The 24,782-nt window shown below is 38.8% G+C and overlaps 2 protein-coding genes across 5 annotated transcripts in view; one reads left to right on the top strand and one right to left on the bottom strand.

Moving 5' to 3' along the window:
- The window catches only part of Fancl (FA complementation group L), a 75,572-nt gene extending 71,067 nt beyond the window's left edge, over window positions 1-4,505 (top strand). For all 3 annotated transcript variants that reach the window (XM_085829063.1, XM_021177189.3, XM_029483514.2), the window contains 6 exons: window positions 942-1,025; window positions 1,279-1,324; window positions 1,400-1,481; window positions 2,245-2,361; window positions 3,807-3,878; window positions 4,243-4,505. In XM_085829063.1, coding sequence (XP_085685189.1) covers window positions 942-1,025; window positions 1,279-1,324; window positions 1,400-1,481; window positions 2,245-2,361; window positions 3,807-3,878; window positions 4,243-4,278 — 437 coding nt within the window. In that variant the 3' untranslated portion in view covers window positions 4,279-4,505. The remainder of the gene's footprint in view (window positions 1-941; window positions 1,026-1,278; window positions 1,325-1,399; window positions 1,482-2,244; window positions 2,362-3,806; window positions 3,879-4,242) is intronic.
- Window positions 4,329-24,782, bottom strand: part of Vrk2 (VRK serine/threonine kinase 2) — a 131,210-nt gene continuing 110,756 nt past the window's right edge. For both annotated transcript variants that reach the window (XM_085829062.1, XM_021177191.3), the window contains exons 9-13: window positions 22,336-22,456; window positions 19,510-19,568; window positions 15,716-15,882; window positions 9,751-9,897; window positions 4,329-4,704 (exon numbers count right to left, since the gene is read on the bottom strand). In XM_085829062.1, coding sequence (XP_085685188.1) covers window positions 4,363-4,704; window positions 9,751-9,897; window positions 15,716-15,882; window positions 19,510-19,568; window positions 22,336-22,456 — 836 coding nt within the window. In that variant the 3' untranslated portion in view covers window positions 4,329-4,362. The remainder of the gene's footprint in view (window positions 4,705-9,750; window positions 9,898-15,715; window positions 15,883-19,509; window positions 19,569-22,335; window positions 22,457-24,782) is intronic.

The following is a 24,782-nucleotide window of genomic DNA, read 5'->3' as shown; positions in this document are numbered from 1 at the left end:
CTTGAGTGGGGAGATGTGCTCTTATAGCCATTGCCGAAGTGCTAGCACTTTCTGGTCGGTGGTAGCCAACAACGCCTGAGACTAATGGGAAGAGTGTGTTCTGTATTGACAAATGAAGTGGGCGATTTTTGTTTTTCTCATTGAATGTCTATACCATATATTTCTTTTTTACTTTGACCAATTTTTGCCAGATTTGTTTATTTAAATTTATTATTGCCAACATTAGCAAAAAACTTATAGAATTTATCATATCACTTTTGTTATAAACATAAGCTGAAATTGATCTTAACCATACTACATAACTTCATCAACTAGCTTTGTGGAATTGTACATATATAATACAGTTAAACCTGTAAAAGAATCTAGTGCTAAATAAAGTCATTTTTCTTAGCTTCAGAAAGTGTTTGAGATATTAAGTAAGACAAGCATTTGTTTAATGTGAATTAAACATTTGTTATCTTTCAAAAAGCACAAATACAAAGTTTTTAGATAAGTTTTCTTAGATGTATCAATTTTTACCAGTTATAACACTATTTTTACATGACCATAATTATATGAAATATTAAGTTTGTAAAAAAGGGTTATAAAATAATTTAGCTCATTTCTTACATGTATGATTTCTATATGCTAAAGGCCTTTATAATGTCACTTAACATTTTTACTAAACGTTACTGGAACATAATTAGCAGCATACCAATTTAAGTTAATCATATGCATTTTGGACTTGTCTTTTGAAACTTGAGGTCCTTGAATCTTTAATGATAGTTGTAATTTCAAAAATGTGACTCAATGTTAAACAGTGTTGTTTTCTACACAACCCTAAAAATAATTTGCTAGTTTTTCATGAGATAAAATAGGTGGCCAGATCAGTGTGCATGGATTTGTATTGGCTTGCTTGACAAGCTCAAAGTCACATCTAAAAGTTTTATTCTTTCTTTCAGGAAAGAATGTTTCCATAGCCATTGAGGTGGACCCCAGGCACCCTACCATGCTTCCTGAGTTTTGCTTTCTTGGAGCTGACCATGGTATGTCATCTTAAAGTTACAGATCTGGAACAGGTTCATAAAATCCTGTCTAACATTTTCAAATATTCCAAAATATTAACATTATAATTATTTTAAATACATTTCTCATTTTGAACTGTACACTTTCTTACAAAATAGGGAATTGAGATTTTAGGCCAAATAGCTAAACAAATGCTGTGGCAGTGGTTGTTACAAAACAAAAGCAATGAAGCCTAAATTATTAAAACTTTTTTCTTCTTTTTAATATCCACAGTGACAAAACCCCTGGGAATGAAGCTGAGTGGTAGCATTCATTTATGGTGGGTGCCTTGGCAATAGGACTGGGATTGTTGTATGGCTTAACAAACTTTATAGGTTTGTTTGTTTGTTTTTAGGGATCCAGAAAATAGTCTGTTACAAAATTTGAAAGATGTTTTAGAAATTGATTTCCCAGCTCGTACTATCTTGGAAGAATCTGTAAGTTTAATTATTAGCTTCAATAGTCTACATTATGTTAATAATAAAATTTAAATGCCTCTCTCAGGAAAATAAGGCTGAAAAAGAAAAGAAATTGGTAGAATGTTGCAACACAGAGCTCTTAGTTACAAGTAACTGGCATCAATGGACTTGTTAACTGTCTGTTAGCTAGGTTCTTAAAGGGGTCTGTTCATGATCTTTAGCAGGGAAGTGGTTAATGACAGATACACTTATTAAAACTACAAAGAAAAGAGACACTAATGAGATGTTTGGGGTTTTGTACTGTTTGCTATAGATGACTACAGTACAGTTTTAATTAGTTTGCTGTAAGTTTGTGAAGGACAGCGATAGTTTTTCAGAAGTGAGTAGCAGCATTGATACTGTAAAGATAACAGAGGCAGGGTTGGCTTTGGACTGAGCTACTGCCCTTAACACTAAGTAATGGAGAACATCTCCTTGTTCCCTTTGCTGCAGAACTGTGGCGATCTGGTGTTCACTAGCTCATGTCAGACTGTCTTTGTGTAGACACAGAAATGACTGTGAACATGGAAAAATGGCTAAAACATAAAAATCTTGCCAGCCCAAAATGAAATCTGTGTATATGTGAGTACAGAGGGAATATTGTGATGAGATTAGGTGTTATCCCTGCTTGTATGTTCCCAGTACACAAGCATACTTAAAACACAGATATAGAAACAAATATCATATTTGTTCTTCTTAACCTTGCTTATCCACATTCAACACAAACACTTTTCTTTTGAAGGACTTTAGCATGGACTGTGGAATCTGTTATGCCCGTCACCTGAATGGTGCCATTCCTGATCAAGTGTGTAATAATCCCCAGTGTGGACAGCCTTTCCATGAAATATGTCTGTATGAGGTAAAACTAGTAATTCTCTACACGGAAAATACAGCATTAAAATAATCTGTTTTCCTAAAGTATTTCTCTGGTTTGCCACAAACTCCTCTTACTGTTAATTTCACACACCCACAGGCTTCATGTCTTCATCTTGTAAACTATTGAGTGTGCCAGGGAGAAAAACAATCTAGAATATACTCATGAATAGCATACTGGCACATAATAAATATGTGGTAGGTATAACTGAAGTCTCCCTAAATGTCTGCTACCAGTATGCAAGTTCTCTAGTTGTGATGTGCCAGATGAGGAAGGCAGAAATGGGTAAGGCACTTAGTCAATAGGTAGTATGTGCTACTGTGCAGGCTGCATATACATAAATGAATAAAGTAATTCTCTTTTGGATGGTTGAAGGTTCTTGTGACCCTGAGCATCTCTTTACTACATGAATTTTGCTTCCCTCTCTCAGTTGGTTAATTCCTGTGGCACTCCTGTTAGGGCACAGCTTTATATGATTGACAGCCTTTGTGCAAAACATCTTACAGTGGGGAAGTGCCATTAAGTTTTCTGTCTTTCTCTCTTGAAATATGGATAGTAGTTGGTGCTGTTTACCCTTTCTTAATAGGAAACTTAGTGTATTAGGTAGGGTTTTACTGCTGTGAACAGACACTATGACCAAGGCAAGTCTTATAAAAAAAACAACATTTAATTGGGGCTGGCTTACAGGTTCAGAGGTTCAGTCCATTATCATCAAGGTGGGAGCATGGCAGTATCCAGGCAGGCATGGCGCAGGAGGAGCTGAGAGTTCTATGTCTTCATCCAAAGGCTGCTAGTGGAAGACTGACTTCCAGGCAACTAGGGTGAGGATCTTATACCCACACCCACAGTGACAAACCCATTCCAACCAGGTCACACCTATTCCATCAAGGCCACACCTTCAGATGGTGCCACTCCCTGGTCCAAGGATATACAAACCATCACACTTAGGGATAGTCATTTTACTGTAGACGATTATAAAAATACCAGGTCTACTTGGGAAAGTATAATGGAATCTGAACTTTCTTTTGTAATACTGAATATTCATTTTAATTTTAAAAAACTGATTGCCTTATTGTCAGTACAGTGAAAATTAACCCACTATTGAATTAAGATCAGAATCTCAAAATCCTAAGACACTTTTACAGAGAAATTGTTGATATGTGATTAATTGGTTTAGTTAGTGGGCCCCAGGACCTTGTATGCGTCTCTCTCTGTGTAAGTCTCTTTTGCATGTAAAGTTAGTGTAACTGTCAGCCAAGTCTTAAAGGGCCCATAATTTGCTTATACATTTTGATAGTGATTTCTCAGTTATTAATAGTAATTGGACATTGGCTTAGAAAAAAAAGTTTCCCTTTTATAGAACAAAGCCAGTCAAAGCCCATCTGGATGGCATGTGTCCGCTGACATGATGTACACTTTTTTCTGTGCAGTGGCTGAGAGGGTTGAGCACCAGCAGACAGAGTTTTAACGTCTTCTTTGGTGACTGTCCCTATTGTAGTAAGGTAAGCCAGTTGTCCTGACATATGAAATGTCAGTCACATATCTTGTAAAGTGTTCCTGGCTCTGGGGAATGTGTTATAGAAAGTGGATATGTAGTTAGCTTATCTAACAGCTTTTAGATGTGTTGTTCTTTATTTAATCAAATTATGATAGTTTCTTATGAGATATATTATCTTTGAACATACCTTAATTTTCAAAGTATCTTTGATCAAAAAGACTTATGCCTTCTAAATTTCTTGGTGATCTTTAAATATTTTGAAATTGTGTGGTGAAATAATTTCTAAGAAAATTAGAATACTATTTTAATTCTTAAAGAGTGTGACCAAAATTTTGTTAAAATATACTCTCTCTCTTTCTCTTTTAAAGCCAATTACCTTGAAAATGTCTGGGAGAAAACCTTGAATGGAACCTACCTGTGAAGAGATGGAATGCTTAAAAATTGTTTAAAAATAAAAACAAAAGCAAAAACCAATTTATTTGATGACTTCAGAGAAAATACAAAGCAAGAAATACAAATGCCAGCAGACAGAGTATAGTGATTCCATAGTAATACACATCGGCCTTTGTCTCTTCACTCAGAGTCAACTGAAGGACTGCAGGCCAAAAGCTTGGAGAACTTTCCAAGTCTGTGACTCCCACATTACCTGTGGGCGTGTATCTGTACCGAGGCAGGGATCTTGGCTTCCGGATGGGATCTCGACTAGTGCAGTCCAGATAGGGCTTACAATATGAACCCTGGAAACTCATATAGCTGGGTGTTTGTTGAAGACTCTGCATCTCACTGAAAATATCAGAATATTCATGTATTTTCCTTGTCCTTGAGTTTTCCTATGAAGGAAATATATTTTGTTAGATTTGCGTTATCGAGGCATTTATTGTGTACTCTTCAACAGTGTTGAATAAAACAACATACCAAGCAAGGCTGGTCATTAACACCCCTTGTTGGCATCTAGCACATCACCACAGTGCAGACCTATTTGGAAGGCTGTGGCTGTGCTGCACTGAGGCAGTGGGATGTCATTTCATGTGTCTGGAAACAGGAACACTTAAACTACTGTTTGACTGCTCACTAACTTGAAGGAGGTCCAAGGTTGTTCTGTTTCTGCTTTAGCTTGGTGACTTCTGGCACACCCCCTCCTTCAATCAATTACTGAGCAATTTAGAAAAAGATAGCTTCCTTTTTAAGAGAGTAGACAAATGGCTGTCCTCTTCACTGTTAGCTTTTTCCATCACACTGCATCCTCAGAACTGCCTGCCACCCTTCAAGGAGCATGTATGTCTTCAGCCCCTCCCGCTACACAGTCACTTTGAAAGATCAGAAAGGATATGTGCATGAGACTATGTGTTGGCCAGGCACAGTGAAATATGCCTATATGCCTATAATCTTAGTACTTCAGATTTCTGAGTTCAAGGCTAGCCTGCTCTCCATACCAACTTTCAGATCAGCCATAGCTACAAAGTGAGATTCTATCTGAGACAATGCAAAAATGAAACAAAACAAAAATATGTTTAGGAGAGATGTGAGATTCACATGGGAATAACTTTCTACTGATAGTCTTGGTCACTAGAAGAAAATAATTGACTTTTTTCTCCAAGATACCAAATCATTCTCACATAAAAAGAAAGAAACCCACTGTCAAATTCCCAAGGGCCAAGAAACATTGGAAAGTTGGTTATATACCTAGTCAGGAACAGAAATCACACTACTAGAATGTTAAAAGGGAACTTCTGTGACTTTTACAGTGTCTCTCAGCAACAACTAATGACATCACATTACTCCTATGGTTGGAAAAGGCAGGCTATAGTACAAAGTTATACAATTTCTTCATGTAATAGAACTTGCCCATTTGTTTATGTTTCAACTATGGTTGTTTTTGCACTGACATAGTACACTTGAATAGTTCTGGCAAAAGCTATGGGTTATAAGATCAAAAATATTTTCAATCTACACAAAAATTTTGCTGGGCTGGAGTGTAACTCCACAGTAAAGTTCCAGCTCAGAACCAAGTATTCCAACATGTGAGGCTATAGTAGGTATCCCACATCAGATTACAACAGAAGGGAAACAGATAACCATGGGAAAATGTAGTGCTCTCTCAGGATGGAGTATATATATGGCTGCAAGTCTCTTACCCCAACACTAGGTAACTTTGGCACAGCTGGTTTCCATTAGCAAGGGCTTAAGGCAATGCAGTGATCCATCTGTAGTCTACTGGCTCTCAACCTAGAGTGGTATTCCCTCACAGAAGAGAACACAGTCTCTGAAGATACTTGTGTTGTCACAACTAGGACGAAGCACTATTAGCATCTAGTAAACATGCTCCTGGAGTGTTAGCAAAGTCATCCTACAGCTAATAGTGAAGCCCTAAATGGCAACAGTTCTACTCCCAGAAGACCATCTTGAGGGCATCACTAACTTTGATTGCACATCACAGTCATGCGCAATGCGTATCAATCTAACCTTGAAGACTTAAAAAGTTAAGTGTAAGTAAAAAGAATCTTCATAGAGATATGAAAATATAATCCAGTTCTATAATTGAAAATCAACCTAGAAGAATCAGACCATTACTGGCTAGGTTCAACTGCTAATTAAACCCTGATGGTTTGACCATTACCCTGACATTAGGCCAAAGAAATACCCAAACAGCAAGACTAACCTAAAGACCCTGTGCCTCCGCTGCCATGTGTAAGGAGTATTACATGCATGTGCTCAACACTCAGGGGGAAGAGGACAAAGGACAGAAACATAACATGGATGAAGTTAAGGTTGAAAAGTCTTCTAATTTGATGACAATGTGAAGCCATAAGTAAAACAGGCTCAACAGACTCCGATCCACAGTGGTATTTTGGAGATGTTTTTATCTCATGCTTTGTTTGGGTTTCTCTGCTTGTTTTTACATTGTGGGTCTTTTTTTTATGTATTATGGTTTCTGATTTTGTATGTGTGCATGGGAGTTTGCCTCTATGTATGTATGTATGTATGTATGTATGTATGTACGTATGTACGTATGTTATTCGTTTTTTCTTTTTTTCCTGGTTTGATTGGTTTTTGTTATTTTTAATTTGCCAGTTTGTTTGGGGGGGGAGAGAGAGAGAGAGAGAGGAGAGAGAGAGAGAGAAAGAGAGAGAGAGAGGGAGAGAGAGAGAGAGAGAGAGGGAGAGGGAGAGAGAGAGAGAGAGAGAGAGAGAGAGAGAGAGAGAGAGAGAGAGAGAGAGAAAGGAGGTATGGAGATGGATGTGTAAGAGGTTGGGAGGCCATGAGGGTAAAACCATGATCAGAATATATTGGATGGAAAACAATTATTTAAAAAAAAAAATCACACAGAGGGAGTAAGGCTTAGTGGTTAGAGCTCTGCAGTGTTTAAAGACTGAAGGAGTTAGAATGTGTTGTAACACTGCAGTGAAATGTGTAGTCTAACAGTGGAGGAAATTGCCCAGTAGTAGTTCCAGTGACACACTTGGCTAATTTAAAAAAAAAAAAAATCCAAACCCATTCAGTTAGGAAAAGGAAAAACCTTGCAGCACAAAATGATGCTTTGATAAGGAAAAGTTCTCTCTCCCTAGAAAACAAACTGGCAAATTAAATATAACAAAAACCAATCAAACCAGGAAAAAAAGAAAAAACACGAATACCATGCATACATACATACATACATATAGGCAAACTCCCATGCACACATACAAAATCAGAAACCATAATACATAAGAAAAAGACCCACAATGTAAAGACAAACAAGCAGAGAAACCCAAACAAAGCATGAGATAAAACATCTCCAAATTACCACTGTGGATCGGAGTCTGTTGAGCCTGTTTTACTTATGGCTTCACATTGTCATCAAATTGGTATACCGGAAAGTATACAGGAGTGGACCTCAACTCATTCCCTCATGCTGTACACAGGAATTCAGAGGCAAAATTCAATTATGAATGAACAGTATTAAGGAAAGAGGTAGCAAGAGGCTGAGCATATTACAGAAGTATGATAAGGATCATGTGTATAGATTATGTAGACTATTTCTAGCCCTTAGACATTCCATAGAAGATATATTCATGGCCAGCAACATCAGTGTTATAAGGCATCATATAAATAGCTGTACTTAGAGGTGAATGCTAGTATACGTGTGAGAGTGGTTAAATGTAAAGGACCGGCAACACTAAATGTTGGAGAAATGTTGGCATGACCAGAACATCCAAGAGGCATAGTCACTTTGTGCATATTGGCTATCATTTCACACTTACTTGTTTGTGGGGTTGGGCAGTGATGCCCATGCCATGGCTCATGTATTGAGGGCAGCTTGTGGGAGTCAATCATTTGCTTTTCACCAAGTGAATCTCTGGGATCAAACCCAGGTGGTCTGTGGCAAGCATCTTTACTTGGTAAGCCTTTTGGCCTCCCTATGTGCCAAATTTTATAATTGAACATATTTATCCAGTGATCTAGTAATTCCATGTGTGCAATGTCCATAGTAGACTCAGGGCAGAATTAATAACAATACTTTCTATAACTATATTAAACCAAAAATGATTCATGTGGCTACTAGAAGGGAAATTGATACATGAATTGCACAATGATAAGGAATTATTGGTATATTCATGAACACAGAGAAATCTCAAAAGGTAATAAATGAAAGGGGCAGACATAAAATACTGTATGCTATTATATGCAGTATTACTGCATGGTCATAGACTTTAAGAGGCAAAGCCAATCTCACCGTGAGAATCAGAACTGATGCTGGAGTTGGAGGACCGAGCAAACAAACAAAGGGCTGCTGGAGTGAAGACATCTGTACCAGCATCACACTGCCAGGCAGGCCAATGCGAATGCATCTGTTCACTTGAAACTTGGGTGTCTACTTTCAAAGGACTGTCCTGCCTTGCAGGACAGGAGATGCCAATATACACTAAAGACATAGAATTTCTGATTTTGTCACCATGCAGTATTTATGTTTAACTTTACAAGTGGGACTATAAAATATGCCCATTTGAAGTAGATTTTGGCATGTAAGTTTAAAATAAAACCACAAATAATGCTATTTCATACTGAATAAATGCAAGAGGTTCCTTTGCACACTAACAGCACATTTCTTTCTGATAAACTTGTTTGCTGGTTGGATGAGAAATGTATAACTCCACTTCTAATTTTTGACTCAGCTGCCAAGAAGTTCAGAGCCAAATTCAGTGCTCAGTTTAGTGATTAACATCCCAGCTGCCTTGTACATCAGTATGTCTTGGGTAGAGGCAGAGAAAGGTGGGGTATTAAATTATCCCACTTCACACGGTGAACTGCTTCAAACCATTTGAGAATGATGGCGCACAAATCAAAGGAAACACTGGCTATTCTGATGTAATTATACTTTCATTTTTCTCTCCAGATAAATTTTGTATGCTTTGCTTTCCCATCATAGGATGTGGGCTTAGGGAGGGCTTTTGCTGTTGTCTGCCTGAGTAATACTCAAAGGGCAACACACTCTCCATCCAAACAATTCCAAACACAGCCTACTGACAGGCAGGTACTCCCTTTATGTTTGATGGTAAGGATTAGAGGAGAGGAATCGCGTAAAGTGCAGAGTATGCAGGGGAGGGTCCCTAGTGGATGGTGGACGGGAAAAGAAATCCAAGTGTGCTTCATTACCTTGTTAGGGGTTGGGGGAAGTAATCAGATTCTATTTTGTATCAGATAATCCATAGTCTATTCACATGTATGCTTGCTTCTGTTCCTGTGATAGTTATTTGATTTTACCAGGAGGACAGGATATTTCTATCCTCATTTGACAAAAACAGACAACCTTCACCTTGGGGGCAGAGAGTGGGTCTGTATTCCCAAAGTGTTCATTCTAACATGATAGCAATAAAACCCCTCCACCCAGCTCTCACCGGTGCTACCAGCCTGCTCTGCAGCATTGTGGGCTGGCTGTCTTCCTGCTCCTCTCTCTGCCTTGCTCTTGGCTCCCTGTAGACTTTCTTTGGGAACTTAGCTGGGAACTCATTGGCTGGTTTTCTTGTAGCCTTTGGTGAATCAACCTGTTGGTATGGAGTACAAAGTTATAATGAAATAAAAACTATGACATTAAAAAAAATCACTCATATCCAGATTCTTTAAAAACCTAAGCTGGCTTGAGAAAGAAAAAAAAAATGCAACAATGGCTATTATGGAAAAAGAAAGAAAGAAAGAAAAAAAGCAATACCTAGCAAGATCCAGATCCTTTCTCATCAATGGGAAAGACCAGTTAAAGTTTGTGTCACTGTTAAACACATGCTTTAAGAATTATCTTGACAAAAAACTTGCTTACATTGAAAATTATATTTTTATGGAACATTGTCACATTTTCAAACTGAATGTGAATTCATTATTAACCTTTGCTGTGAGTGGAACCAGTTATCATTGTAGCTTAAGTTCCTATTAATTAAGATCTTATTTTCCTATTGTTGAAGAGGGGCTAATTGATGTGAAAGTTTATAGGAGCCTATGATGTTGCTTACATAGAGTGCAGTAACCTTTGTGCAAGACATGTTCATGTCATCTGGTAGCGGGTACTAATACCAGAGGTCAACGTCACAACAGGCTCAGTCTCTCAGGCTTCCTTTGTACACGGTGGTGACATCTGGGGAATGACTGACTCTCAATAACCTTGAGTAGACACAGAACTAGAGGGCAGATTCTACGATACAGGTGGAGAATTGAAAGCCAACAGAGGTCCTTGAGTGAAGTGTTTGTACAGCAGCTTCACAATTCCAGCAGCTCAAAGTGCTGTTGCCTTTCTCCCTGGGTTAAATGGAGAGCAGGACACAGGAACAGCAGAAGGGGAAATAATGGAGTAGCCAGTGCCAAAATAGAGAATAAATTATGCTGGCTGGGCAAATAGAGTCTTAATTTGCAGTCTCTCAATTTCCAGTTTCTGTTGCCAAGTGTGTTCATTCCTTCCCTTTGAAATAGGCTGGTGCTCTGAAGGCGGGCTCAGTTGTCACAACACTCCTTTCCTCTCACCTCCTCCTGGATCTCAGCATCTTAATGAATGGCAAAACCACTGCCTTTCATTAACCTGCAGATTGCAAGTGTTTCCCAATCACTTGAAGTTTAACTGTTTTTTATCCTCCCTCTAAGTCCACTGGGAAATTTGATGGGGCCTACAAATGTCCTCCCTTGTCATCAGCTGGGTAAGAAATGCAGACTTGTTATTTATTTAGCTGGTATAAAATGAGAGTCCTCATATTTGTTTCACCCCCCTGGAACACTGGTATAGCAGTCATTGTGAAACCTCTGGATTAGTTGAATGTTTTTCCCTTCCATCTTTATTGAGATACAATCAACATGAATAGTTAAGTTGTCTGCTATGATAATTTGAAATTCTCACATTGTAAAATACCATGAATAAGTCCATATATTTATCACATCTGTGTGTGTGGTGGGGTAAGAATATGACATCTATTTTCTTAGTAGATTCCAACCACATGGCTGAGAATTAAGTATAGCTGTCATGTTGTAGAATAGACTTATATAAGTCATAACTGAAATGCTTGTGCTTTAACCAACTTTCCCCCATTTTCCGCACCTCCAAACTTCTGGTATCTACCCCTGTACTCTGCAGTGTCTTGCTGAATTAGATTCCACATCTGAGTTCCAGCCATGTAGTGTCTGTCTGGACCAGTTGGCCATGTTTGACTATTAATGGAGAGAGGGAGTTCTTTCTTTCTAAATTCGATGACTTTCTTACCCAGTGCATTACTTTATCCATTTGTCAGTGCACATTTCTTTCTCTACTACAAATAACTTGAGAATAATAAAATATTCAGGCCTCTGTGATGAGATTTCATTTCTTCTGGCTAAGCATTCAGAACTGTGGATATTAGGTTGTATGGACTGTTGTTAGTTGCAATAACTGAGGACTATTAGTCTGTCCAATGTACGAAGCATTAAAAGGATCAGTTTTCTCTCCAGAGCCTATGACCTGTGAACAGAATTGGGCATAGTAGATTTCATCACATCTGAGGCTTCCTGGAAGAGATGGTGCCTTTTGGAACTGGTCAGTGGCCAGAGGATGGAGCTTCAATTTCATTGACACTTCTATCCAATAAGCAAAATGCTTTATAATGCTAAGAGTAAGATGGGATGAGTTCATTCATAATTTTGAACAGAGTTAAACTTTTGTATTTACAAAGATATGAAAAGAAATACAAAACACTCCTGGGCATCTCAGAGTATCACAAAGGGCACTACCCAAATGTGCATTGCTTTCAAGGAAACTCACTACTTACATGAAATAGTATTTTTGCTTAATTTTCTTTACACTGTTCTATAAAACAGGAACACTTTATACACCTAAACATTGATAATAAAGTCTCCCAGCCAGGGATTTGTGTTCCATTCCTCTCATATAGAAAACATACAGGAAGTAAAGCTCAGAGAATTCTTTTGAAAATTAAAGCTCCTCCATGAAGCTTTGTGCCTAGGCAGTATGCATTCCTCCACAAAGCTCTGTACCCAGGCAGTATGCACTCCCCCTTGACTTGCTGGACCTTGGGTTCAGGCTAAGAAAAGGACCCACATTTTTCTGTGTGTGATGAAGGAAACTAGAACCTTCAAACTGATCCACAGCTTTCTGCCTTGAAATGGGCCATTCATTTTACTTCCTGCTCCTCAAGGAAGAGGCTCAGCCACTGAAATATAACCTGGAGAAAGAGGCAGGGATGCATGTTAAGGTTCTGTGGTTGGGTTTACACTCTGAGAACCCTGGAGCTGAAACTAACCTAGACAAGCACTGGGAGATGCGGTTTCATTCACTGACTTTGAAGGAGTAAACTGGAGAGGGTGGGCAGGGGGATAGTGCAATGGTAGCATGCTTGCTAAAGCAGACATCAATCCGAACCTAACACAACACAGTATGAAAAAAGCAAACGAGCAAAGCCAAAGGTTTGTTGGGTGGCACAAACAACTGTGGGGTCATCTAGACCAGGAACCTTGTAACCAGACCAGCCTGGTGACAGCAGCCACCTCCAGGGCTGCTGGATGGCCCTGCAAGTGAAGGCTATGCTTTTCAGGAAAAATAAAACAACAGCATCTCTGCTATGTTGGTGAAAAATTCATTTCCAGTTTAGCTCCAGAGAAAATCACAGTGTACTGTAAATGTTCATCACACTCATTCAAATATCTATTAGTAAAATACCTCACTTTGCTTTGCACAATCATGCTCTGAATTCACAGAGATTCTTATACTAGTGTGCTACTTTGTAAGTCAAATGGAATTTATTAAGACTGTTAAATTTTAAAACTTTCATTTTAGAATTAAACAATATGCTGAAAAGTTAAACATCCATAATCCCCCTTCCTTTCAATAATATAAGGTAGAAAACATGTATCTGAATGTGTGTGCTCTGCCTGCCAGGTACATATACTGATGTTTCTAAGTATCTGTTAGGGCGTACTCGTTTGTTCACTACCCTGTCAAGTAGCAGAAGCATCCCCCATGCGTAGTAGCAAGGTGTACTGAGTGACTGAGAAAGAGACTGGCACTTGGAAGCACAAACTTGTAGCCCCCAGGTTGACAGTCCTTGACTCATACAATTATATTATGGAAGCATCTACTGCAGATATCATCCTGTGTGCATCGCTCAGCAGAACTGAGGACAGTGCAGTTATGACAGCAAGGGTCAACATTGGCTGGTTTGATTTTTGTAGTATTAATAGAAATCTGTAAACTGTAGAACTTAAAATTAAGGTGCAATTTATCCATAGATAGTCAAACTATATTTTTGATATATTTAAACAAATATGTGCACATAAAATAGTATAGAAACAAAGTCATTAATTAAATATTGATATGCTGTAGGATATGTCTTCTTGCCTACATATCCAGGGTGATCACACTGATAACAGAAATTAAGATTTTAAAGTTACTGTTATTTTTAAGTAGTGTTTCTTAAAATCTAAGTGTTCTAATCAAAAGGAACAAAATATTTTTAATGAAAGCTCATTGGGAAATAATCTATATTGTGTTATTTTCTGCTTGAAAAAGGTTTCACAACAAATCCTTTTTGATTTGGAGAACTGAACACTGTGGAGATAATGACTGGAATTTTATACCAGAAGATATAGTAGCTTTTAAATGCTTCCTTTTACATTTCAGTTATGCTTATGGAATTGAAAACTACAAAAAAGGGTGACAATCTTCTTACATCTTAAGGACTGACCATGACTGTGAGGGCCACAATGTCAGGGAAATGCTGTTTTGTTTTGTTGGAAAGTCATAAAAATACAAAAGTCAACACAACTGTTAAAATAAGTCTCCATAATTACCAAGATCAAAATCCAGTGGCTTTTCATTAAACATGAACTTTTGTTCTGCCTCCTGTAACATGGAAACAGTACTGACAATTGGTTTGTGAGGCACTTGCTACAATAAAATGTAATTGTGTCACGAGAGAAAGGTGACAATCAGGGGATCATGAAAAAATTACATATTATCACTGCTAGTTAATTAGCCATGCAAACCCTCCTCAAACAGATATTCTCTTCTATTAGGAATGATTACTATGCGGGCCTGCAGATGTCAATACCACAGCCATTCAAATACTTCTTTTCCTACTAATTGAAGGTTGTAAAGCTCTTGTGCCAAGGTTTTGCTTCCAAAGAGCTAATTTATGACTAGAAGGATATTTTATGTCTTCAGTTGCAGCAGCTACAAAATTCAGCAAATCAGAGCCATCTGTGCACTGAGACTTGACTCACCATTCACCCAGCAGCCACGCTACCCTGCATCCTGCAGTCCTGGCTCACAAGCACTTGTGATGATCCAAAGTTCATAAGAAAAGTTACAAGTGAATGGCATTCTAACCCTAACTTGTACCTCCAGCAGAAAAGAACTCCTTCTACATGCATGCATGCATGCATGCATGCATGCCTGTCTGTCTGTCTGTCTGTGTGTATGCATTTACTATAGAGGGCTTCAAGTGAGAGTTACCTCCTTGTCTGTGTAATACTGTCGTTAGTCACAGACTCGGCTTTCTACCATCCTCTTCTGAGAATCCTTTGACTTTATAATTGTTTGCTTTGAGAATTACTTTTTTTTTATATTTTCGGTTGTGAGCCTAGCCTTTAACGGCTGAGCCATCTCTCCAGCCCTCATCAGTGGGATGAGAGGCCTTAGGTCCTGTGAAGGTTCTATGCCCCAGTATAGGGGAATGCCAGGACTGGAAATGGCAGTGGGTGGTTTGGGGAACAGGGAGAGGGGGGAGGAGATAGGGGATTTTTGGAGGGGAAACTAGGAAAGGGGATAACATTTGAAATTTAAATAAAGCAAATAGCTAATAAAAAATATACAAAGGCAAAAAAAAAAGTACTTTTTTAAAAAAGTTGATATGACATCATGTATTCCAAAAGACAGAATAAAGGAAATAACATTCAATAACAACTTTGCTAAGAAAATAGTCCTTCTACAAACTGAAAGGTCAACAGATATGTATCAATATTATCTAATAATATTACCCAGCTCCATCTTATGGTGAAACTGGGAGACAAAGCCACAGGGACCAGTAATTAGAGGAAGCCTAAAGAAGCACATAAAGTCTCTCCTGAGTCAAGGCCAAGTGGTCTTCAGCTCGCTCTTTCCTGCATCAGCAAATCAGTGCATTAGGCCATCAGCGATTGCTTCATTCTTGGCACACAGTAGGAACAGATCCCATTCTAAGTTACAACACAACACAGTAATGTTCATGTTTCTTAGTGACGGAGTAACAGAAAGAGGAATTAATGTAGCAAGAAAGTCACTTTTGCCCTGAGACGTCTCCACGGACGCACTTTCCCAGTGTGTGATTGGCAAGAAGACAGGGGTTCTGTTATACTTACTTTTTGATGGGCTGGAGTCCGCACGTGGACACTCTGTACTTTAGTGGAAAATTCCAGTGGCCCTAAAGGTACTCCATCTGGATTCAAAATTTTCTTGAGCTTCTGATAGTCTGGCTTGTCATCATAAGCTAAATTATGAACATACATCAAGTACTTGACGAGTTCACCTGTGAAGTATCAAATTTTTAATGTGTCACTCAGAATTGGGAAGAATTAGCAAAACTCAATAACTTTCTGTTACCTCCTTTCCTTTAAATCACACCCAACCCTACCTGACTGAACAAAAAATTAAAAAGTCTATAAAAATAATTTAAAATAATTTAAAATAAAAATGTTTTAATAACTGGCATGATATGCTGACAGTGGGATAACCTGACAATGTTGATATGCTTACAATGGCTTATATCAGGTGGAAGTCCCTGCACAAATATGAAGTACAGCAACTAACAACTACTCAAAACTACAGTCGAACCATTCGCTTCAGACATCTTTCAGGTTGAACATTTCAATATTCACTTAAAAACAAACACTCCTCATTATAAATCTGACTTCAAACAAAAAATACATTGCAAGTTTTACATACAGGTTTCATTTTACTGTTCTTTGAGGATACTTAGACATTAGCATGGATTCATGTTTTTAGTCATGGCTGGCTTTAACAAGGGAGGAGTCCTCCCTTGAGTCCTCTATACCTCAGTATCCCAGTGCACCCTGCTATTCTTGATTTTCTAGGTCAGTGGGATGAGGAGTTTTCTATTTTCTCTCCAATGTAAAAGTGTGTCACCAGAGCTACATAGTAACTTCTCATCCCAGCTTTTATTTATTTTAGTGATGAGCTTTGACGCCAAGGCCTCACATGTGCTAAGCTGGAACTCGGAGACTGAGCAATACCCACTCACTAGTTTTTAAAAAGGAACACAATTATTAATTAAAAAGGGTATAGTGTTGCATTAAAATGTCTATTCTCTGTAGTTCTGTTTCAAAAGAGTCGTGGTGAAATCATATTTTCATTTGCTTACATTTATATATGATTTTACCCTTTTAAAACTTATTACTGGCCCAGATATGAGTACTCATTCTTTCTCCCTTGGGTGTTTATATTCCATAGCCAGAACACTGGGACAGCTCTGTGAGCTGAGGAGTAACTTCTGACACCTTTCTGTCCCTCATGTCCTACCACCATTCAAAGAGACACTGGGTCTCACTCTCTAGAGAAAAACTTCCAAAAGGAATAGTCACATCCTTTCTTTCTGCTAAAACCAGGGTGTTCTTTTTTTTTTTTAAAGTGTGTATGTGTATATTTGTACGTACACACAAGTACATTCACACAGGCATGTGAGAGTATAGGAGGTCAAAAGAAGTCTTCAGTTCCTGGAGTTATAAATGATTGTGAACTCCTCAGTGTGGGTACTGGAAACTAAATTCTGGTCCTCTGCAAGAGCAGTAAAACCCTCTTACTAGCTGAGCCATGTCTCCAGCCTACCCAAAGTGACCATTCCATACCACCAAAGAATTATTTAGAAATGAAGACCTAATGTAATAAGATGAGAGTTCTTGGCTTTGTTATGTGTTTTTTAACAGTCTAGCAATTAGGCAACTTGCTTTCCCCTTTTGCTGTCTAACTTAAGAGACATATCAAGCTCTGTTGTCTTACACCAAGTCCACCAGATTACTGGTAGCCAGCTCCCGTTTTAGAACATAATTTAACTGACATTTGCTGGTATCTCTCTGGAAGCTACCAAATCCGATTCCTAAAGAAATATTCAACAATACTCTCTGCCATTTTCTGGGACATTTTCTGCTGACTTTTTGTCTTGTTATAGCTGGTAAGCTAAGCTTCATATAAACTACAAGTCTGTTTAATAAGAAGATCCCAAATGGAGAACAGAGCTGAGTTTGTTGAAAACAAATGTCTGTCAGAAGACAAAGGCAAACTCCCAGCATAACACCAACTGAGCATAGCTGTACAAAAGACCTGGTGGTCACCAATATGGTATGAGTCAGGCTCAGGAGGCCAAAAGGGAGAGGATCACCTCCATTGTGGATTTATTACCATGAGCCTCAAGATCTAAGCATTTTGATGAAGCACTGATATAAACATTACCCTTCCACAATCTAGGCTTATTCCATGAAATATAAGCTTTGATTGACTTGTGAATTTCCAGAGCTACTAAACACAATGCATAGAGTATCATGGAATTACTACACTCTTGAGTTATCTCCTTTTTGGATAGTAACACATTAAGCATCCTCACTGACTACCAGTTCAAGACATAGAAATCTTCTGAAGCTACCACACGAGTTAGACAGTTGGACACACATGTTGCAAACTTCTTGAGTGATGTATGTGCGTGTGTATGTGTGTGTATGGATGCATATTTTGCAAATCAGCTTATCTTCAAGATTGCGTCTGTTCTACATTCTCCAAAGAAAATTTCCTATTAAACATTTTGTGCTCTAAACACTGAAATCTGTTTCATCATTACTACCATAGAGAAAGTTCATGGGTGTGAAAATGAGGAATCAGGTGTGACCCAGCACTAGATTTTCCATTTGACTAAAATGCTCACATATATCTATCTAATGACAGAAATATAATGGGACATAGACTGGCTCACAAGCATCCACATTATACAATCTGAGGCATCTAAGACTTCTTTTCTAGATCTGAGCCAAAAGATCAAGTTAATGGAGGCATATAATTTTAAAAGGAAATGATATCTCTGATCCATCATGCTCTGTCTTGCTAAGGAAATATACTCTCTGACATGTTAAGAAGGCTAGTCAAAGGAGAATAATGTCAGTTTAAGCAAGTTCTTTAATGTGGTTACAGAATAAAGCAAACAACAAAACTTTTTCAGCTTGTCCCTTCTGCTATAAGAAAAATATCACAGAAATAGGAATCTTGGCACAAAGACACTCAAGGGGACTTAGGAAATGGATGTGGGAACAGGCCTGGGTTGATTTCTTTGGTTCATAGGTGAAGCTGGGCTGTGAATGTAGGGCTGAGATGACATTTCTACTGTTCTCCTCACACTTGTGCAGACTTCACTACAGGGCGGTGTACACACGCTCTCACACAAGTCAGCTAAAGGCTGAGATTAAGATTCACTCTGCTAAGCTGCCCTAGTAGAGGAGAAGTCAGATGGCCAAGTGAACTCACTCTTTTCTACATGACAAGTAGTTTCATGATCAAATCACTGCATGGGTCACAGATGCATATAAAAATGACAGGACTGGGAACTAGATCTGTTTACCATTCGTACCAATAATGATGCCAAAGAACTTAGAAAAAGCCCTTTGCAAACTTGAAGGAAAAAACAAACTGATTGTAACAGTGTATGCTACATGCCCAAATCTGGTGATTTTCTTATCTACAACGTTTTGTTCGCTGATCGGTATAATGTGACCCAGGTGTAAACAGCATTCAGGCAGGCAATGATTAAGTTCTTCAAATATACTGACTCAAAATAGTCTTTTTATAGGTTGATTTTTATCCCTGTTCAAAAATATCTTAATCCTAAAAATACCAGTTGCTACTGAATAATCTGTGAATGATTCTCAAAATATAAAAGTAAAACTCTAAAAAACAAAGAACCCATAAGAGCTAGGCAGTTCCTGGAGCACCACTGTTTTGGTTCTAAAGTCAAAGATGACTTAAACATCGTTTTTAGCAAACTCTCTGTGATTCTGAAGCTTTAGGCCTCTGGGAATGGGAGTGGGTAACGGTAACACCCCCAGAGCGGCTACTGTGAAGACTCATGGATCAAGAAAGGTTTTATGGTCCAACTTACTGCAACTGCTTCCAGAAGGAGCCCACTTAAGCACTGACTCCGGGAGTTCATCCAGCAGGCTAAACAAAAAACAGACAGCACATGGTGAGTGTCTTCAGCCCAGGCTCCCTGTTTCAGGTAGAACATAAAACTCTGATTCTGTGTTGATAGGACACAACTGTGCCCTTTTTGTACCCAACTGTAATGTATAGGAGGATTAGCAAAGTGGGAGAGGGCATTTCTTAGTTCTTATTGGCCAGTTTTACAGTTGTAACTACCTAAAGGCCTTAACTCAAATTGTACACAATTGAGGACTGTAGAATGTTTGCTATGATGTTTCCTAAAGAAGAATAGAAAATACATAAAAAGTTAGGTGTGGATGGGGAAGTCTTTTATTCCTCTTATATTTAAAGGTGTGTGGGTCTCTGCAGATGCTATGGCAGGCAGCAAAAGTGATGAGAATGGAAACTTGGTTCAGACTGACTTTTTCAACCTGGATCAAAACTTCAAAGAGTCTGCCAGGGATATATTGTCAGCACATCTAAACATAGTAGAATTCGGGGAAAAGCTTTCTAGGCAATGATCATTTCAACTCTAGGTGCAGAGTAAATCTCAGGGTGGGACTACCTAGAAACTCCTTTGAAAAGTATATGTGAATCTGAAGGTGGGGTCTATAGCTAAAAGGACTAGAATCTTGTGTCGTCTCTGAGATAGCATTGACATCAGTATGCCATAAAGTACATGTGACATCCCCTAAGGATTCTACCAACTGGGAACCAACAGATCAAGGTCTAGGGAGAGAGAGCCTGGGATAAATATTCTGCGGCCTTTGGGGGAGGTTTGCTTCCCCCAGGAAATGTCAGCAATGTAAGCAAATGTTAGCAGGTTTCTGGGTGGGAAATAGACATTTTATTTCCTCCACTGAGCAGAGGCCACTGTGTCTTTATCATTTCTGGTCTCCCTAGTGAACTGTGGGCACAAATGCCTTGGTGTCTCTGTGGAGTCATTTTCCTGATGTATCGATTACTGAAAAGGGGTGATTTTTAGTTCTCTGTGTGCATTTGCCCTGCCCAGGCAAGAGTTTATATAACCAAATGGTTAAATAAGTTAACAAGAAATATCAATACAACAAACACCTGGTAAATGCTTTCCAGTTGGGGCTAAATATCACTTTCTTAATTTACTGTAGCAAAAATATATAAAGCCTCAACTAAAATTATAAATAAAGTGAATGATTCACAGAGAAACACCAGTGGAAAAGCACATGGTGATCTTAAGTGACTCATGACAGCAGAAACAGAGGGATACAGAGTTGTGGCCAAACCTGCCGTCCTGCCTCACATTATACCTTCACAGGCAAAGAAAGGAGCACTTATTACATAGGAAATCAGAAGATTTTTAAATTTTGATACATAATATATTAGTATTTGGATTTATATTGTTAATCAAATAAGGATGAAGATAATATATGTAAAGTCAAGATAATATTTCACTTATTAAAACCCTATTTTATGTAGTACCCTTTTACTATACATGAATACATGTGGACATATTATTCACTAGTTAATAAAATGTTATCCTCTATGTACATGCTGATACAAGACTAAGACAAACCATTTATTAGTCTTATAAAAGAAAGCCTGCCAGGGATTGTTAGGTTAAAATCCTGGCCTTTAACTAAAGTACACTACATAAATTAGCTAAACTGAGCTCACAAAGTGTGTGCAAGAACTGCTTATAGGAGTGTTGATGCCCATGCATTCACTGTGCTGCACAGTGGAGGGTGCCAGTTATAAGAGGATGGAAATGAACAGAACTCATCAGAGTCTCAACTTGCACAAATGTGTCAGGGACTAGGGTGTTCAAGATTCCAAGCGCAAGAACTGTACATGTCAGTTTGTAGAGATCTGTCATTTCTAGCCTTTGGTCCAAACCTTCTGTCTTGGGCACAGATCCTACAGTGAACCCAAGTGTGGTGGCTGCATCTCTAATCCAAGCACTTGGGAGGCTGCGATGGGAGGATCATGAGGTTGAAGCCATCATGGGCTACAGAGTAAGACCCAGTCCAAAACAACATTTACATCTGAAGATTGACTTATCTGGCTGAGCTGCCCTTGGTGTCTATTTTTATTATGTGTCTTCCTAAAACTCCAGTGCCTTGCTGCACAGCAATCTCTCCATAGATAACTATTTCAGTTTACCTTAGAATGTGAGGAAAAGCTGCCCTCTCTGTACCTTGGACCAGCTGACCAGTGAGAGAGTTGTAAAACACACTTTGTTCTAAAACTGACCTCCTTGTGCTAACAGCATCAAGGTAATAAACTTTGAATGTAGACTATATTTGTAAGATTTATGTGGCTGCAAGTATGTTTCATATAAATAGCTCATGTAAAAGTTTTCTTTGTTTCTACTTCAAAAAAAGAAAAAAAATATGCTCTTGGAGACAGGAATATGAGGTATGCTGTTCTCACCTGAGAAACACAAGCCCTCCTCTCCCACCTCACCCTGCTCCTTTGCACAGTAGATACCGATCACACCAAAACCAGACTACTTCCACACCCAGGCCCACACTCATTTACAAACAGTCCATCTTGTAAACACCACCATAGGATCTAAGTGCCAGAAAACAGCTTGTCTGGAAACTGATATTTTATTTTACATCTGCACTGTAAAATTATCAAGTACAGATATTTTTATGTCTTCATGATTCTGGTTTTTAAAAAGTATTTTTCAAGCTGACGACATTTGCTTATTTTCATTGTGGCCAAGGAGCAATTCTCTCTGTCTTTTCTAGTCCCTGCTGTCGGTCCTACTGCATAAAGGGCCAGGGGGTTGGAGAATACCTACTTGGTTTTAGCAGTCTGGACAGCCACAGGGTCGTCCAGCTTTGTTTCCCAAGGAAGCTTCCCGAAGAGCCAGTGCAGCATGCAGTAACCAAGGATCTCAACATCACTCCTCCTGGAAGGGGCTGCAGAAAGGGGAGGATGAGAAAGCTCGTGAGAAATAGAGAAATCTTTGAGTGAGCTCCCATTGACGAAATATGAACAGGCCAAATGGGTAGAGCGTCATGTTTACTCAGCTGGAGTATCATTAACTGTCTGGGCCTCTGGCCTCGTTCCACAGACAGGCAGCGACTGGCTGCTGAAGTAAGGGTCAGTTTCTTCACCTCCTCCAACTTCATCTTTCCTTAGTCTAGCCTGTCATATGAACTTGATCCCATGGCCTCTGACATGATCCAGACAACCCATAACCCGGCACCAACACTTTCTCAAAGAGCCAAGCAGTAAAACAAAGAAATAAATGTCTGCAGCTAAATTGCTAACACATGTTCAAGGAAGTCCATGGGGTTTGCCGCGGTCACGCAGAGACCCTCTGAGTGCAGACTAAACACTGAAGGTCTTTCCTATTCTGTCACACCAGTGGTTGCACTTGAAGCCAGAAGAATATGACAAAACTGCCATCTAGTGTGCAGTCTTTAAAACCAGGCCCAAGAAGACCTGCAGTTCTGTGGAAGAACCACAACCCTGGGCACACAGCTCCCAAGTGCTTCCCATATCTTCAGCTATGAGAAGCTCCGCACAAAACTACTAGTCTTAAATCTGAAAGCCCAAGGTGAGGCAAGCCTGAGGGGAATGTGGTCCAGAGGTATGGTGGAGAAGGAAGTTCTGAAGTAAAATAGAGACTTATTGTAAGATGGCTTTTATTAAAACATAGTAAAAGAACATGATCAGATCCCAGTAAATATCATAATTAACAAACTCTTAAATACTGCGGACTAATTTCATCTCATTTTGACATATTTTTTTCTCAAGTACCTTATAACAAAAGGCAGTGAGAACTAAGACTTGTTAAATTCAACTGACGCTTGGTAATAAGTCATTGAACTAATGACTAACACACCTATAAAATAAAGTCATTTTATCAGCATTCCAAGCTGTTATAAAAACAATAAGGTGGTATTTATATTTATTCTACTACTTGAATGTTCATCTGTGCAGGGATATATAATATCCTGAGCAATATGTGGCTGTTAAAGCTGTTGTAAACAGGTATTCCATTTCATTGTCCTTAATGAAATAAACTCTAAAAAGTCACTGAGTGACCTAGGTCTTCAATTTATAAAAGCATCTACTAAGAACAATTGTGCCACCACATTTGTAGCTACTCTGGGTCACCATACATAGTTTTAAAGGTGCTATACATTGTAGCTACTCTGATTATTATAAAAGCACAGCATATGGTTACCCTTACACATTCTCAATCTTAACTGCTATTCGAGTACTGAGTTATTAAAGGACCTTCAAGTCAGTAGAAGGCCAGGCCCATGGGTGCTGTATGTTTTGTGCATGGGCTTCAATACTTCTTAATGCAGGATTTGGCTCTAGTATTAAAATAGAAACACAATCTCTACCATGCTGTTATGCAATGATTTCTTCTGTGAAAAAAATCTCCCATTAATAGAATGGCTCCATTTGTACAGATGTGTGCACAAGTTCCTTTTCTATTACAGGAATTCCTAGTCATATCCTTTACTTCTCAAAAAATGATATTCTGACGCACGTTTGGGAGATACTGGCTACACACAAGAGGAGAGAAAAACAAACCAATGTGAATGAATGAATGTGGAATGAAACTTCCCAGGAACTCCAGCTACCTCCAGCTGAGGGACACAGCTGAAATCAATATTTCATAAACTGGTCTTCATGTAAAATAGGCCTTTGAGAGCCAAGTTCACTTCTCTATTATAGTTCAGTCTTATCTAATTAAATATATTATCAAATTTTCAGTCTTTCACTATATATGCTCCGTTAATGAGTATGGTAAGCAAGCATTTTTAAAATTTTTTATTAGATATTTTCTTCATTTACATTTCAAATGTTATCTCCTTTCCTAGTTTCCTCTCCAAAAGTCCCCTAGACCCTCCCCCTGCCCTGCTTCCCAACCCACCCACTCCCACTTCCTGGCCCTGGCATTCCCTTCTATATGGGGCATATAATCTTCGTAAGACCAAAGGTCTCTCCTCACATTGATGGCTGACTAGGCCATCTTCTGCTACATATGCACCTTGAGACACAAGCTCTGAGGGGTACTGGTTAGTTCATATTGTTGTTCCTCCTATAGGGTTGCAGACCCCTTTAGCTCCTTCATTGGGGGTAAGCAAATATTTTACCAGTACTTTCCATGCTACAGAAGCATTTATAGTGTTAAACGGAATGGTCATATGTTCCTAGCCTAAGAAGCATGTCTCCCAGAGAGACAAAAACTCTTGACCTGTTCCAGGGAAATTAAATTCT

The sequence above is a fragment of the Mus caroli genome, unplaced genomic scaffold (assembly GCF_978045245.1).
Source record: "Mus caroli unplaced genomic scaffold, Mus_caroli_1 scaffold_13, whole genome shotgun sequence".
Lineage (NCBI taxonomy): Eukaryota > Metazoa > Chordata > Mammalia > Rodentia > Muridae > Mus > Mus caroli.
This window is presented reverse-complemented; position numbering and strand designations above follow the sequence as displayed.